This window comes from Dermacentor andersoni, chromosome 3 (genome assembly GCF_023375885.2).
Source record: "Dermacentor andersoni chromosome 3, qqDerAnde1_hic_scaffold, whole genome shotgun sequence".
NCBI classification, from domain to species: Eukaryota; Metazoa; Arthropoda; class Arachnida; order Ixodida; family Ixodidae; genus Dermacentor; species Dermacentor andersoni.
The window spans coordinates 133,675,466-133,689,667 of NC_092816.1; the positions used below are offsets into that span (position 1 = coordinate 133,675,466).

Sequence of the window (14,202 nt, forward strand, 5' to 3'; positions counted from 1 at the left end):
TTTCTTGCCATGACGGATCATAGCCTCCATTATTTTTGAAAAATAGAGGAGGCTATGGACGGATTGACCAGTTCAAGTTGCCAACTTGTCAGTAACTGTCATAGGAATCACTGTAATAAACACAATTCCACGATCGGATTGTTTACTTTCATTTTTTGTTGTAACACTGAGGACTACATAGAACTTTATTTTGTATATGTGAGCGAAGTATGTGGATATCACGAGCTTAAGCCAATGTGCGATACACAGACAAAGTAGCTGCTACAACATGAACTGCATTCAGGGCCACACAACACATACGCAATTAAAGGTGCAAAATATAGGGGGAAGCTTCAAAATACGCTCTGTAGCACTGCAAAGTATAACGTATGTGTACAATAAATGTTCAAAAAAACAATGCATCAATGTCCCATTTGCCTTCAAGTTTATTGTCAAGTTCAAGTTTACTGAAGTTTATTATGAACATATGTACAACAGCAACTACTGACACACCCGCAGTCAAGGTGGCTGTTCGAGGTGTGCTGGCTGCCTCAGCGTAAGAAAAAGAAATTGGGTGAATGTCGACACCAGTGCCACTGCTTCTTGCCTCTGACCTGCACGTGCTTCCGTGGCATCTTTGTGCACAAGTGTGCTGGCGTGGCGAGGCGTAGGAGTCATCCGAGAGAAAGAGTATCGTTTACATGGAGAAGTGGCTGTTCACATTGCCTGTCGCTTTCCCTCAAATGTTTCCTTGGCGACTAGGGTGACACACCTGCAGTCAAGGTGGCTGTTCGCGGTGTGCTGGCTGCCTAAACGAAAGAAATAGAAAGAAATTAGGTGAATGTCGATACCAGTGCTATTGTTTCTTGCCTCTTACCTGCATTTGCCTCCACGGCCTCTTGGCTTGCGGAGTCTGTATGAGGGAGCTGCTGTGGCTAGGCGTAGGCATTGTCTCAGCAAAAAGAAAAGGCCATTCAAATAAGGAATTATGGAAATAAATGCAGTTGCTATGTCTGCTTCTTGCACTCTTCTTGCCTAAAAGTTTTCAAACATAGTGCCTAGTACACACCAGCACTTTGACTGCTTCTGCTTTTCACCTGCAGGTATTGCGGCGAGATCCTTAGTATGGCTGCGTGCAGCATTGTAACACTTGGTGGAGGCATCTGAAGTGGTAGCCAAAAATATAAAGAATCATCCTTGTCTGCGTGAATGCTTTCAATTTCTAAATGCAGTGGTAACTATCACTATTAGCGCAATGCCCCCCACATCTATGTGGCAAGTGCCATAGCTCAAAACTGAATTTTTCCTTTAGTGTTTCACAAGGCGTCTGATATGTCCACATTAGATGTGATGTGTTTTTTTTTACTTATCGCAGTGTGGAGAGAGCATCATTAAATTGTTTTTTATTTTTGCGTCTTGTTTTTTGGTTTATTTCTGAATTTATCATGCAGCAGTCTCATGATGCTAAAGTGACATGTAATGGCAATCAGCTTTTGTTTTGCAGAAAAACAATGCATTTCCTGACCCATTGTTTGACATCCCCTCACTCGCATAATTTTGCAGAGTATTCTACCTATATTGACTTGCTTGACCTCCACTAAAGAGTCTTGCATTTTCAAATACGAGTCTTTCCTTAAAATCATTCGACACTTCTCATAATTTCTGTACCTTGGGCTTCTGATACTCTGCATTCACCATTTTTGCTTGTTTCTGACTAGAAATGTCTTCTTTAATTTAGAGCTTAAATTTTACCTTTGAACACATGGAAGGGCTTGCCATTGCATATCTGCATAAAAGGGAAACATGTTTCATTAAACATTTGCAAAATCCAATTGAAGATTGATGAATGCAGCTTGCAGTGTGATATGACTGAATGAGCCATAAAAGTAACTCATCTCACTTGGTAAATTAAAGCACATATTAGTGTGATGTACAAGATACGTTACACTAACGTGGTGGGTTCTCTTGCTTATACAGCGAAATAATTGGCGCGCGAGAAAAAAAATATTTTTGCATACCCCTTGTACACACTAATTTAAGGAAAATAAGCTGGAGCTGTCCACATGATCTACTTATTTTACCTGCGAGTATGGTCAACAAAAATGTGTCCCAGCTGTTGAGATTATGTCAGTATTGCATATGTGCCTGTTGTCTAAAATAATTGAATTTTGAAAATGCTCGCATGGATCCGATGTGCATATCTGCAGTTTATGGGTACATGTAAAAGACTCAGCATCAAGTGCAAGTGAACGGTCCCACAGGCCCGGAGTCGATCATGCAAATAGATTCGCTGCACAAATTTTTGACCAGAAAAGATATTCCACATGAAATGGCATGCAAGTAAGTGTTGAAAATATTGCACAGCTAATAAAACGCCTACGCTATTAATATATGTGGGTTGATGCACTCGTTATGCAAAACGGAGGTGAGGCGTGCAGACAGGACACAAGAGTAGAGTATTTACAAGCAAACAACACGAGCGCCGCCCACTTCTCTACTCTTGTGTCCTGTCTGCACGCCTCACCTCTGTTTTGCATAATGAATCCTTACCAACTAGCTCAGCTTTCTGTCGTTAGAAGTCTCGATGCACTCGATTTCGTCCGCATTAGACACTCGCCTCCTGATTACTTCGTGGCACAGAAATCGGCATCAGGCTGTGTTTCTGCTGTGGCCTTTGTAGAAGCATGATTGTTCAAAGTGCAACAATTAAACAGATTCTTTGAGTTGCTTGTGGCTTCGTCAGTACAATTCCGGTGCGCTGGTCCGCCTGTCCAGCAATTTCCTACTGAAGGGAAACCTGCAAATAAAAAGACCGCTCCGCATGTAGAAAAATGCTCTACTGTGACGCTTCTCAAACGATTGTGATGCACCACAAGAGCTGCCTACTCGCGTGATATTCTCAACAAGGAGATACATTCGTTTACTTACATGTGAAGGTATATGCCAGAGCACGTCGGGGCTTCGGTGGCACATAAGGCACGAGTGTGCCAAAGCGTCCGATGTCGACGCGCGATCGCATGTCAAACCTTAACTGTACGAAACTACAACGCATCCAAAAAACAGATTCGAAACCGAAATCCGCGTCATTCTTTATTGCATAAATGCGTACATCGTGATTTACATAAGTCACGGACTTAGCGATCGCTTTCTGTAAACTTACTATTAACGCACCACCTTCATCAAGCCATCAGGTATGCGTTTTTAGATGACAAAGCCCAAGGTGACCTGTACTTGTTTTCAGCTCTTTCAATAGTAATGGCCGTAATTGCGCTGGCCACATTGACCAGTAGCAACAGGGCGGCGCCCGAGAGGTTCCCACTTTTTCGGCCCAGCTTTTCCTCTAGAGTTGTTCTACTAACTCTATGCGCGCGTCGGAGTCGGCGGAACTCTCGCACCACAATGCATTGCGCGCGAAGAACCAGGCGCCAACACAACTCCACAGACGGCTTTTGCGGACGGCGCGCCACTTGGCGAACGTTGTGCGCATGCTCCGAAGATAGCAGCCGACGGCGCGCGCGTTGAAGTATAGAGGGGATGGCATCTCGGCTGGCGCAGCGCAACCGACGCAGCGTGACTGACCGCGAACGACGCTCACCCGCGCGCCGATAACGTCGGACTATAAACGTGCCTTTAGAGAAGCTTGCGTGCTATCGTTGCTTAATAGTGCAGGCATTGGGCTGCTGTGCTCGCAGTCAGAAGTTCGATACCACCATCGGTCACACATATTTTTACACGTTCCTAAAACAGTTGCACCCTTCGGAGTGTATATTTCTCCCACAATGATAATCGTCATCTGCATTGTTTGCGTTTCCTCTCTTCAAAACGCTGCGCTCGCTACTTTCCCGTCGAGAACGCTATGTCACGTTAATAGACAGATTTAGTTGGGCGTCCGCAACGGCCCACGTGCGCACCGCGCGAGGTTGTGCTTGTGTAGCGAAGCGCGCGAGCACGATACGGCAATAGTTGGCCGGACGGGAAAGTTGAGAAGTGGATTGATTACTTGTACGAGTAGGAATCAGTAGTGTGCTACTCAGCGGCGCGATATGCCACTTTCTGAAACTGTGTAGCCAATATCAGCCGCCACGAAGTCAAACCACAAGCCGAAGTCATATCTTCGGCAAGAGCGATATCGAAAAACGCGCACTCGCAGACACGCTAGAACGGCCCGCTGAGCCCGCAGCGGACGCTACGCAGCATTTGAAAAGCTGCGGGCGCACGCAAGATACCCTGAGTGCTCCTGCGTACTGTGCATGCACACTGACGCCTGCGCGGGTTTGCTGCGTACGCAGTGCTCCTGCGGACGCCGAACTAAACCTGTCTAATAACGCGCATGCCATTCGTGACTTGGAAGTACCGGGCTTGCAGCATTGAAAAAAACGAAATGCAGGTAAGACAGATGACGATTAGACTCTCAAAAAAAAAAAAAAGCGCTTACACGCTTTGGGGTGTATATCTGCCACACAACGATAATCGTCACCTGCCTTGCTTGCGTTTCCTTTATTGAAAACGCCGCGCTCGCAACTTTCGTGTCCGTAATGCTTAGTCATGCTGATAACGCGCACGCCGTTCGTTACTGGGAGGTACCGGGCTCGCAGCGTTAAAGAAAGGAAATTCGTACAAGCCAGATGATGTTTACTGTTGTGTGGCAAGATACGACTCAAAGGGTGTAAACTTTTCTGAGAGTGTATCAAACAGTGAATTTGAGATGTGCTCAACGATCGCGTCACAACGTGCGCAAATTGATACGAAGCATAGTAACAGATTTTGATAAACAAAGAATGAACAAGGTCGCCCGTGATGCGCACGCAGCTGTCGAAACTTCCCACCAGTATGCTGTCGCACACTTTAAATTATGGGATTTTACGTGCCAAAACCACTTTCCGATTATGGGCGTCTTGCGCTGGAGTTTGAGGTATAGTAGCGGCGCCTGGTGGCGGCGCGGGAAACGACATTTGGGTCGTACCAGCTTGGGTCGTATTAAGCCCTGGCTGTGGCGAAGCACGTTTCTAGGCCGAGTTTTGCGTCGATTCGCACTTTTTTCTGCCCTGTTGCGAGTGCGAAAAGGCTCGTCACTTCTCACAGACCATGCCGACCACGCTGCGAGCTCGCCGCAGCCTATAGTTTAACGAAAACGGACTCTCCGTGTGCCGTAATGCTGGGAGCAGAAGGAATCGGTGACGCCGATCCGGAGAGACCTAGCCCAGCCTCGAAAAGGCGTCACCGTCATTACTTCTGTGTCGTGGGCTGCCATGAACAAGAAGGCCTGAATCCCAACATCAGATTCTACCGTTTTCTTTCAAGGCCTCACGAAGTGGAGCGACGGGCGCGCTGCATAGCTGCAGTTCGTCGCGCTCAGTAAGCGAAACTTCGCGCCATGCTGACTGCTTCGCCTGTCTTGAAGCTTGCTTGATTATCTGCGTTCTAAATTTCTGTCTTTTGCACCTACAGTCCCGACAGCAGACCGACATTGCAGCAGGCATGGCTGGTAATTCATGATTCGAGACCCGGCCACAGCGATCAATTAACAATTCGACCGATGCGAAGTGGTGAAGTGACCAGGTGTGTGCAAATGACCACAAATGGTCGGGCTGATTCGGTGACAATTCACTACTCCACTACGAGCAGCACAAGTTAGAGAGTTAAATGTGCTCATACTTGACCTCAAGCCAGTATGTTGAGGCAGCGCAGCAAGGTAGTATTGATTACAGCAGACCGATGTTCGAGCGCTGTCATTAAAAGCTGCGTCAAGCGAGCTGTGCACGAGCTCGCGCTGCAGCGCGATTCGCACGTACGTGCGAGCTCATATGCATTGCATCAGTTATTACCAGTTACTAAAAGGGACAGATGGCCGCTACTACAGTGCAGGCATAACTACTTGTCTAGCGGCATGCAGTCAACAAAGATTGCAGGAGGCCCGCCGTTTCGCGGCATGTCGAAAGACCGCTGCCGTCGCGGCGCGTACGATCGTGCGCTGGAGCAGTTCGTACATCGCGACGCGTACCGTCATGTGCTCGAGCAGTTCCGTACACATGATGTCTGCTTATCGCTGCTGTGGATTCATTTATAGCAAGCATTTCCTCGCGTTTGTGCGCCTGAATCTAGCAGCGTGCAAACCTTACCTGAAGTTCCACTTCGTACGCGACTCGCTTCACTTGCGATTGACACCGCGCTAAAACTTCGCCGCTTGATTCTTGAACGGCCTACATGTATTCGGCACTGCATAATTTCTTGCCTTTACGCAGCGTGCCACCCCTGAAAAAATCTTCGGCGCCCGATATTTGCTGCAGGCCGTGATACAACACAACCGAAAGTGGCGGGTCCATATAGTAAACGTGCTTTCCGAAGCAGACGACCGAGCTTGGTACGACCCATTTTTTGGACAGAGGGCGCTTTTTATCACCTTTTTCGCAGCGCCCCCTGGGCAATGCAAGAGCCCCATGAGGCACGCCATAGTGGAGGACTCCGGAAATTTAGACCACCTGGGGTTCTTTAACACGCACCTAAATCTAAGTACAGGGCTCTTTTCACATTTCGCCCCCATCGAAATGCGGCCGCCGATGCCGGGATTCGATGCCTCGACCTCGTGCTCAGCAGCCCAACACCATAGCCACTGAGCAACCACGGCGGTGGCTGTCGCGCAATTGCAGAGTCAGCACTAGGGAAAGCTTCGTTTCCAAATGCATGTGTTCCTGCGATTTAGCTTCGTAGAACATACCGGCAAACGCTGGAGATGAATGTGTACCGCCCAAAACAAAGCTGAGACTTACTTTAATGTCTGAGCTCCTATATACACTGTGTGTGTGTGTGTGTGTGTGTGTGTGTGTGTGTGTGTGTGTGTGTGTGTGTGTGTGTGTGTGTGTGTGTGTGTGTGTGTGTGTGTGTGTGTGTGTGTGTGTGTGTGTGTGTGTGCGTGCGTGCGTGCGTGCGTGCGTGGGTGTGTGCGTGCGTGTGTGTGTGCGTGTGCGTGTGTGTGTGCGTGCGTGTGTGTGTGTGTGTGTGTGTGTGTGTGTGTGTGTGTGTGTGTGTGTGTGTGTTTGTGTGTGTGCGCGTGCGCGCGTGCGTTCGTGTGTGTGTGCACGCAACTGACGCTGGTCTGCTCCGAAACACCGTCAGTTGCAATTTGCTCCTCACAGAGGCAGGACGTTTGTGAAGTGCACTCCTGAACAACACTTTCCAATGTGATGTACGATGTTTAAACCATGGATCCGGAACCTCAAGGAGGTGCGACGTAATGCTCGCGCATTTCTCTCACACTTACTGCTAAATTACCAATGAATTTTTTCGCGCCCGCTCCTAATCTCCCTAATTTCTGTAGGTGCGTTCATTAACGACCGACTGAAAATCCAGAACTGGCACTCACAGTACACGAGGAAGAAATTCAGCGACGTGGTGAACTGTACTGCAAGAAACGTTGACGCGATCGCAGATCGAGGTGCCCTACTACAGGTGAGGTTTGTCGTGCGACTGCACCTCTTCGCATTTCTACAATCCCTGTGCTTGAATCAAATTTGACCGCCATTTACGCTGCTTTTGTTCAGGCATACACGTTCATCCTTCGCTACGAGCGCTTGCTATTCCTTCCCGCTACAACAGAACGTACTATCTGTATTCGCATCAACCAAGTGAAAGGTAGCTCAGGGTGCGTTCGCTTCCGACCCCAATCCGCGGGCCTTCTAATCCTTTGTTTGACGCAAAAAAGCAGTGTTAACGTACAGTCGTGCTGAACATAAACTGCAACGCGCTGCCTGTGGTATATGAGACTCCAACACTGCACAGCATCGCCTACTTAGGACAATTCGAGAAGTAAACACCGTTCCAACTCCTGGTACTTAATGAACAAATATTTTGTATTTCGGCGCTGCCTGTCTTTGTACCCTTCCAGCACAGATACAACGCTGCAGTTCATATTGAACACCACAGTAAGTCGTCCGCTGTGGCTGCAAAAGAGAGAGAGAGAGGGAGAACAAAAAGAACAGAAATGTCATAAATCTATTCGTGGTGAATTTTGTTACTAAGGCCATTTATTTTATTGCCTTGGAGGTTAAAAAAAATAATCTACCGCAAGTGCACGCATTCACGCCGATTAGCGTAGCGCACGTCAGCGAAGAAAGCTGAAGCATCTGGACATATATGAGCTTGACAAACGTGTGCTGTGAAAGCAATGCTGCAACAAAGCTGCCATAAAGTAACAAAATTATTTTTTTTTTACAGATGCTCCAGAAAACAGGCTAGATCGGGTATAGCGAGCCGAATTAGTCGGATGCTAAAGGGCAGTATCCCGAGCAATGTCAGCCGCGGAAATTAAGCGGAAGCAATTATAGCCTCAGCTGCGTGTGCTTTAGCACAATGGCATGAAAACTGCAAAATCACTTTGGAAGACACTTTCTATTGAGCGCTCAAGGCTGATTTTGAACGAAGTGTCACTGGGACTCAATGCGGTTAGTGAAGTGCAGTCGCTTTTCGTTTAACTGCTCTCCTTCTGTGGGCGTGCTTGTGAACCTTGTTATTCTCCATTTTAAGCGGAATTAGATCGCGGGGAGCACATAATGGCATTGCTATTATCAGAATACGCTAAATAATATAATTTACATGACCCATAATCTGCATATTGACGTAGTCCATATGCGACTAGGGGTCCTAAAGAAACACATAGGATTCCGCAAATTTAAATTTTGGACTGATAAAAGGGTGGGTTATGAGACAAACAACATGATAGCATGGAATCGTTCAAACCAGAAGATAGGGTGAGGGGGGGAGAGGTTCGAATATTAAAATTTCTCAGGCGAACAGAATATTAGTATTCGAGGCAAAGGACCTCTTTATATTAAATAATTTCACATTTCTATACAAAGCGAAATACAAAGTTTGCGAGAAATCCGCTAGGTAAAAAAGAAGAAAAGGCGGATTATTTACATTATTAATTACAGGTAGGAAGTCTGTTCGCCACTAGACATCCGGTCAAATGAGAAGCTTGAAAATGGGAGACAACTGCTTTCAAATGAATGCTGCAGCATTGCAGACCCAACAAGAAAACCACAAGTCACCAAACGCACGCGTTCGTTGAAGGAAAAGACGTTCTGGCGATTTTGCGCGCCAAAACCACGATTTGACCGCTGAGACACACCACGCCGCAGAAGGGGAGCGCGCAATAATTTTGACTACATTTTTTTTCAACCGTTCGTACGGTGGATGATACGCGAGTGCGTTATTTTTTTTTTTTTTTTTACGTTGCCCCTCCACCGAAATGCCACTTCCGCGGCGAGGATCGCACCCGTGACCTCGAGGTTAGCCGCTCAATGTCGTAGCCACTAAACTAACGCAGTGGCTGTTCGCTGCAGTACAGAGGTATGTGCTGCACCCTCACGTTGTTTTTAAGGTAGGCAAACGTAGTGGGCTTGACCGACTAATAATAAGAAACAAATAATGCGCCATTTCGAAAAAGAAATACTCGACTCGAATACGAATCAAAATCAAGGAATATTTGATTGGTAATCGAATTTAAGATATTCGCTCACAGCTAAAATGACTCCTTAAGTTTTGACAAATAGAAAGATTGGGCAGCTGGATGAGATGATCATGGATCATGCGGAACTTTTGCAGTAACAGCAGTGTTCTAATATAAGCCATTAGCGAACGCGCGGGTCCTGCTTCCTTACAGAGCATTTTTCACTCACGCACGCCGTGTATGTAGCTGGTCACTTCTTTCCACCAGCTCCACAATATTTATAACTATTTGTTAACGAACGTCTTCAAATTATATAATCGAAAAGCACGTGGTAATCCATGCCCCCCGGCATTATTTCGTAACAACTCCATCGCGCACCACTCCACAGGCACACTCTGATGCACCGAACGTTCGGTTATTTCTTTCTGACAAATATTTTCACTCAGGATTTCGTTGTGTTAAAAACTTCAGCGATGCTAATGACAAGCGGTGCAGCACGCGCTTCTTGGCAGGCTTTACCTAGTAATATGTCGTACATTGCACATAAAACTTAGCTGAAGAAAGTCTTTTTTTCATTTTCTTCAAATCACGGTCACATCATTTGCTAAAAATGCAGCAAACAATTTAAGACCGCTGTATTATTATGAACCAAGTTCAGCCAAGATGCGATGTTTCTTGCCTTCTTTTTCTTTCTTTTTTTGTGCAGATGGAAGCAGTCTGGTAGTTGTAATAACACGTGGAGCGTACGTTGCTCCGTGTGCTGGTTATTTATCGAACTACAAGGAATAAATTCAGTCAAGCTTTTGACTGGACAGCTTCCGCTCTAGATTTTGTGTAGGCTAACGCCCCACTGAAGTGCACTCTTTAGTTATGCTCACCGAATGTTTTTTGTTTGTTCTTTTTTCAGATGGATTATCCACAGGTACTAGAGGAGTTGACTATGATGTCTGGTGGGCTGTCACTTGCGTACAAGGTACTTAACGCATGAATATAAGCAATAATGATGTAAGAGATGGTAGTGGCCTTCGAACGAAACGCTGCGCTTTTGGCTATCTTAACCTGTAACCTGTCGGCAGCCATGTGGCTATCGCATCAGCTCAACTCACATAAATGCCTTCCTCTCGAACCTGCTTCTTAGCTTTCAGTAGCAACCACTAGAGAAATTGTTAACACATTGGAATAACTAGATGCTGACTTCCGACCAATATGTCTTTATAATTATATTCGTAAAACATTCTTGCAGGGATACCTAATATTCATGGCCAAGTACGAAGAAGAGTTTGTGAGCTCTAACATTCCTGACATGAAGCTCACCTTAAACCAGTACTTCTTTCTGCAGTTCGCTTTGGTACGTGTTCAAATAATTAGGCACCAGTTGTTCTGGGATCATCAGCCCACCAACAAATGTGCACAGCGGTTTTTATTGTCTTCCCAAAACTGACAATTTTCGCGCTGCAAGAGAAATGCACATTTAGAGTGCAGTTTTATGTTACCTGCACGATTGCGCAAAGTCGCATAGTGGTTATAGTTATATTGTTATGCGGTGCTGCACTACTATATTATATTTTTCCTTTGGAACAGAGAGCTCTTCTCTGACACTTTAGAAAGAAATTTGATGAGCCTTCCTCAAAATGTCACCACAAAACCTGACAAACGGGAACGCGCAACATTCCGCATTTCGTTCCGCAGCGTACGACTCAGTACTCCTATCCATTCTAATTCTTATTCGGCCGATTCGAAGATTTTACTCGTTGAACAAATGTAACGTTATTTCTTATAGGCAGTAGTTTCCACCTTGCGTTTATTTTGTTAAAACCATTGCACCTAAGTTCAGTTCTTATTATGCAGTATCACATGTCGAATAAGGTGCCTATTCAACACTGCACGCGTTTCCTTACGCAGAACTTCTGCACGACGAAGCGCAAAGAATACAAGAATATGCTAAACCTGACAGGCTTAGACAGTAAGCTTCGGTGAGTAGCGATTTTCTTTTATTTTTTTACAGCGAAGCGAAGCTGTTAATGGCTAGTTCCCCCAGGATCGTGTCCGTGTCTAGAAACAAAGTCTCGAATATAGTGCAATGCCGGGCCGACCCACGGTGGAGGTGAAGAAGGCGCTAAGCCCTCCCCATACGTGGGCCGATCCCGAAGATAGTGCAGTGCCTGCGGCTATTAAGGGCAAGTTCCTCCGCGATCATGTCCGGGTTACGTCTCAACGCCACAAAGGCGCTAATTTGACGTTTGCCGCCAGGCAAACTACCACCCCTCCATCAGCACCTATTCTGAGGTCAGCGCAGCATGAACACCGACTCTTGACGGGTCCACAAAAGGCCACCAACCCCGCCATTACCTGACAGCCTGAACTAAGGATGAAGGCGGGGGGGAGGCATCCGATGCTACCAAACAACGACGGCGACCTTGGATTCGCAGGTTGCCATGATGTCGCATATTCCAAACCATCGGGCTTCGGAGGCTGTGGAGTGTTGCGAGCATGGGCGCGCTGTCACAATGGCTCCGACGATTGTGATTTGCTGCTGGACCGTCTTTAGATTCCCTAGTCGACTCGCCTAGGGAAGACGACGGTATTAAAAGCGGAGGCATTTCGAGCAATGGGTCAGAGGGTCCTGGTGTGAAGACTTCTAACTTGCTCCTGCATGGAGTGTTCTTCCGCAACTTGAGCCTAACTGGAGCCTAACTAAACTAATAAAGCCTTTGTCATTCATTCTTACAACCTCACGTAGCCGTCGATGGGCTTGGTGGACTCCTTGCCAACGCCACCATCAGCCGCAACAATGTGTAGAGACCAAATTGAGAAGATAGAGCAACGCCCGGGCTGACCCGCGGCTGAGGTGAAGCAGCTGTTAAGCACTAACCATGTGTGGCCCGATCTCGAAGATAGTGCAATACTGGGCCGACCTGCGGCGGAGGTGAAGCCATTGTTAAGCACTGCCCTTACGGGGCCCTATCCCAAAGATAGTGCAATGCCCAAAGAGGTGCAGTTCGCCTTGAAGGGGGCCCACATACACAGCTTCGCTGGCGATCCTTCTTCACAGGGTGAAAGGGCATGGCGTTTTTCTTTTTTTTTTTTTTTTTTTTTGCTGCAAGCTTGCGTTGCCAACAGATACTGATCGAGTATACTGTGCATAACAACAATTCTGTCAAGAAACTTCACGCACCCGCCGTGGTTGCTCAGTGGCTATGGTGTTAGGCTGCTGAGCACGAGGTCGCGGGATCGAATCCCGACCATGGCGACCGTATTTCGATGGAGGCGAAATGCGAAAACACCCGTGTACTTAGATTTAGGTGCACGTTAAAGAACCCCAAGTGGTCGAAATTTCCGGAGTCCTCCACTACGGCAGACCTCGTAATCAGAAAGTGGTTTTGGCACGTAAAACCCCATATTTTTAAACCTCACGCACAGGCTCTTGTTTTTCATGCTTGCCCTCGAGATCATGGGGTTTGTCAGTGCAGTATGGTGTAGTTAGGGTCTAGGTTGAACTCCTTGGTTGGAAACTAAAGGCGAGGTACTCAAGGCAGTGAGGAAATACAAGCAAGAACCATGATAATGAGCTGGTTGTTGCAGCCTAAGGAGACCGCTCAGCCCGGCCCGTCGACGGGCGGACCCCGGGGCTCCATAGATGAATAGTCATCATCAGAAGGTTTTATCCTACCTACCCTGACATGGCTTCGCGCAGCAGGACACTGTCACTTTGCTACTGTCACAGCACTACTACAGCAGAATCAAGCATTGTAGACGGGCGCGTCCGTTACTGAAAAGTAGAATGGTTCTGAACCGGAACGAACCGGAACCGGAATAACGGAACCGGAATGCGATGCCGTGCAGCAAAATAATCGGTTGATTTAACCGAAATAAAAAAAATAATAAGGCTTATACTTACTCCGCGTGAGAATATATGCCGCGATTTTGTGGAAGACCATTGTACACCTTACAAAGGTTGTTAGTACGCCAGCAGCGCCCCAGCACTCAAAATTGCGTCGCGGTCATTTTCGTCTTTCTTTCCTTTGTTTCTCGCCAGAACATGTAGCAATGTGATGCGTTGTCCATGCCCACTCTCGTGCTCTAACAACAATAATTGAAAGCACGTCTGCTGAAGTTCTTCAAAAGTAGAGCATGCCAGTATTACCACATTTCACTATTGCCAGCTACTTTTTGAAATGAATCTCTCGAACTGAAACTGTAATTGTACTCTTTTATTCCTGCAGAATTGTGGTTCCCATGCAGAGCTCGTTTCGAATGTCAAAAGACTTTGTTTGCGCGGATACGAGTGTCCTGGGAAGGCCTGACAAGTGTTCGATTTTATAGGAGCACAGCAAGCTGTGAAATTGGGAATTAGGAAAACCAACTTGAAGGTTAACCTCAAATAAATATTCTGCGAAAAAAAGTGCCTGAAGTGTTGTCACTTCTGTGATTTCGTATGCAACGCTCCTCATGTAGTTTACTGGCCGCAGGACATGGGTGTATGCCTTCTACACGAAGTAGCTGGAACAATAAAAGAAACAAGTGTTATGTGAAAGTATATCACACCTCTTCATCTTGTTTATGCAATATTTTCTTGTCGTGATGCATTTTGGGTAATCGTGATAGAGTCCAGTAGTATCGCTCAAACATGCATTTCTATGCAGCGAAGCTGTATTCCAACCACTGATACAGAAATGTGGCATCATGAAGTCGCACGGGGTACCTGGAGCATTAATTGCGCACGAACAGCTTTGACTGAACTGTTCAAGACGACGGCCACCATAAGTACTCCAGAGATA

The 14,202-nt window shown here is 46.7% G+C and overlaps 1 protein-coding gene and 1 long non-coding RNA gene across 3 annotated transcripts; one reads left to right on the forward strand and one right to left on the reverse strand.

The window, feature by feature from the left end:
- Nucleotides 1–409: 409 nt before the first annotated feature.
- On the reverse strand, nucleotides 410–2,969 carry LOC140216414 (uncharacterized). 2 transcript variants are annotated; one of them, XR_011893077.1, is made up of 5 exons: nucleotides 2,908–2,969; nucleotides 2,597–2,776; nucleotides 1,732–1,765; nucleotides 857–931; nucleotides 410–788 (listed from the first exon to the last, which is right to left on the reverse strand). It is a non-coding gene; the product is annotated as an uncharacterized lncRNA (long non-coding RNA). The 2 variants fall into 2 exon arrangements; XR_011893076.1 differs by having other exon boundaries at nucleotides 2,530–2,776.
- Nucleotides 2,970–7,310: 4,341 nt separating this feature from the next.
- Nucleotides 7,311–13,805, forward strand: LOC126525255 (neprilysin-like). Its single transcript, XM_050173284.3, has 5 exons — nucleotides 7,311–7,425; nucleotides 10,332–10,397; nucleotides 10,668–10,772; nucleotides 11,327–11,397; nucleotides 13,648–13,805. The coding sequence occupies exons 2-5, from the start codon at nucleotides 10,332–10,334 to the stop codon at nucleotides 13,745–13,747; spliced, it is 342 nt and encodes a 113-aa protein (XP_050029241.2). The 5' UTR covers nucleotides 7,311–7,425; the 3' UTR covers nucleotides 13,748–13,805.
- Nucleotides 13,806–14,202: the final 397 nt, after the last annotated feature.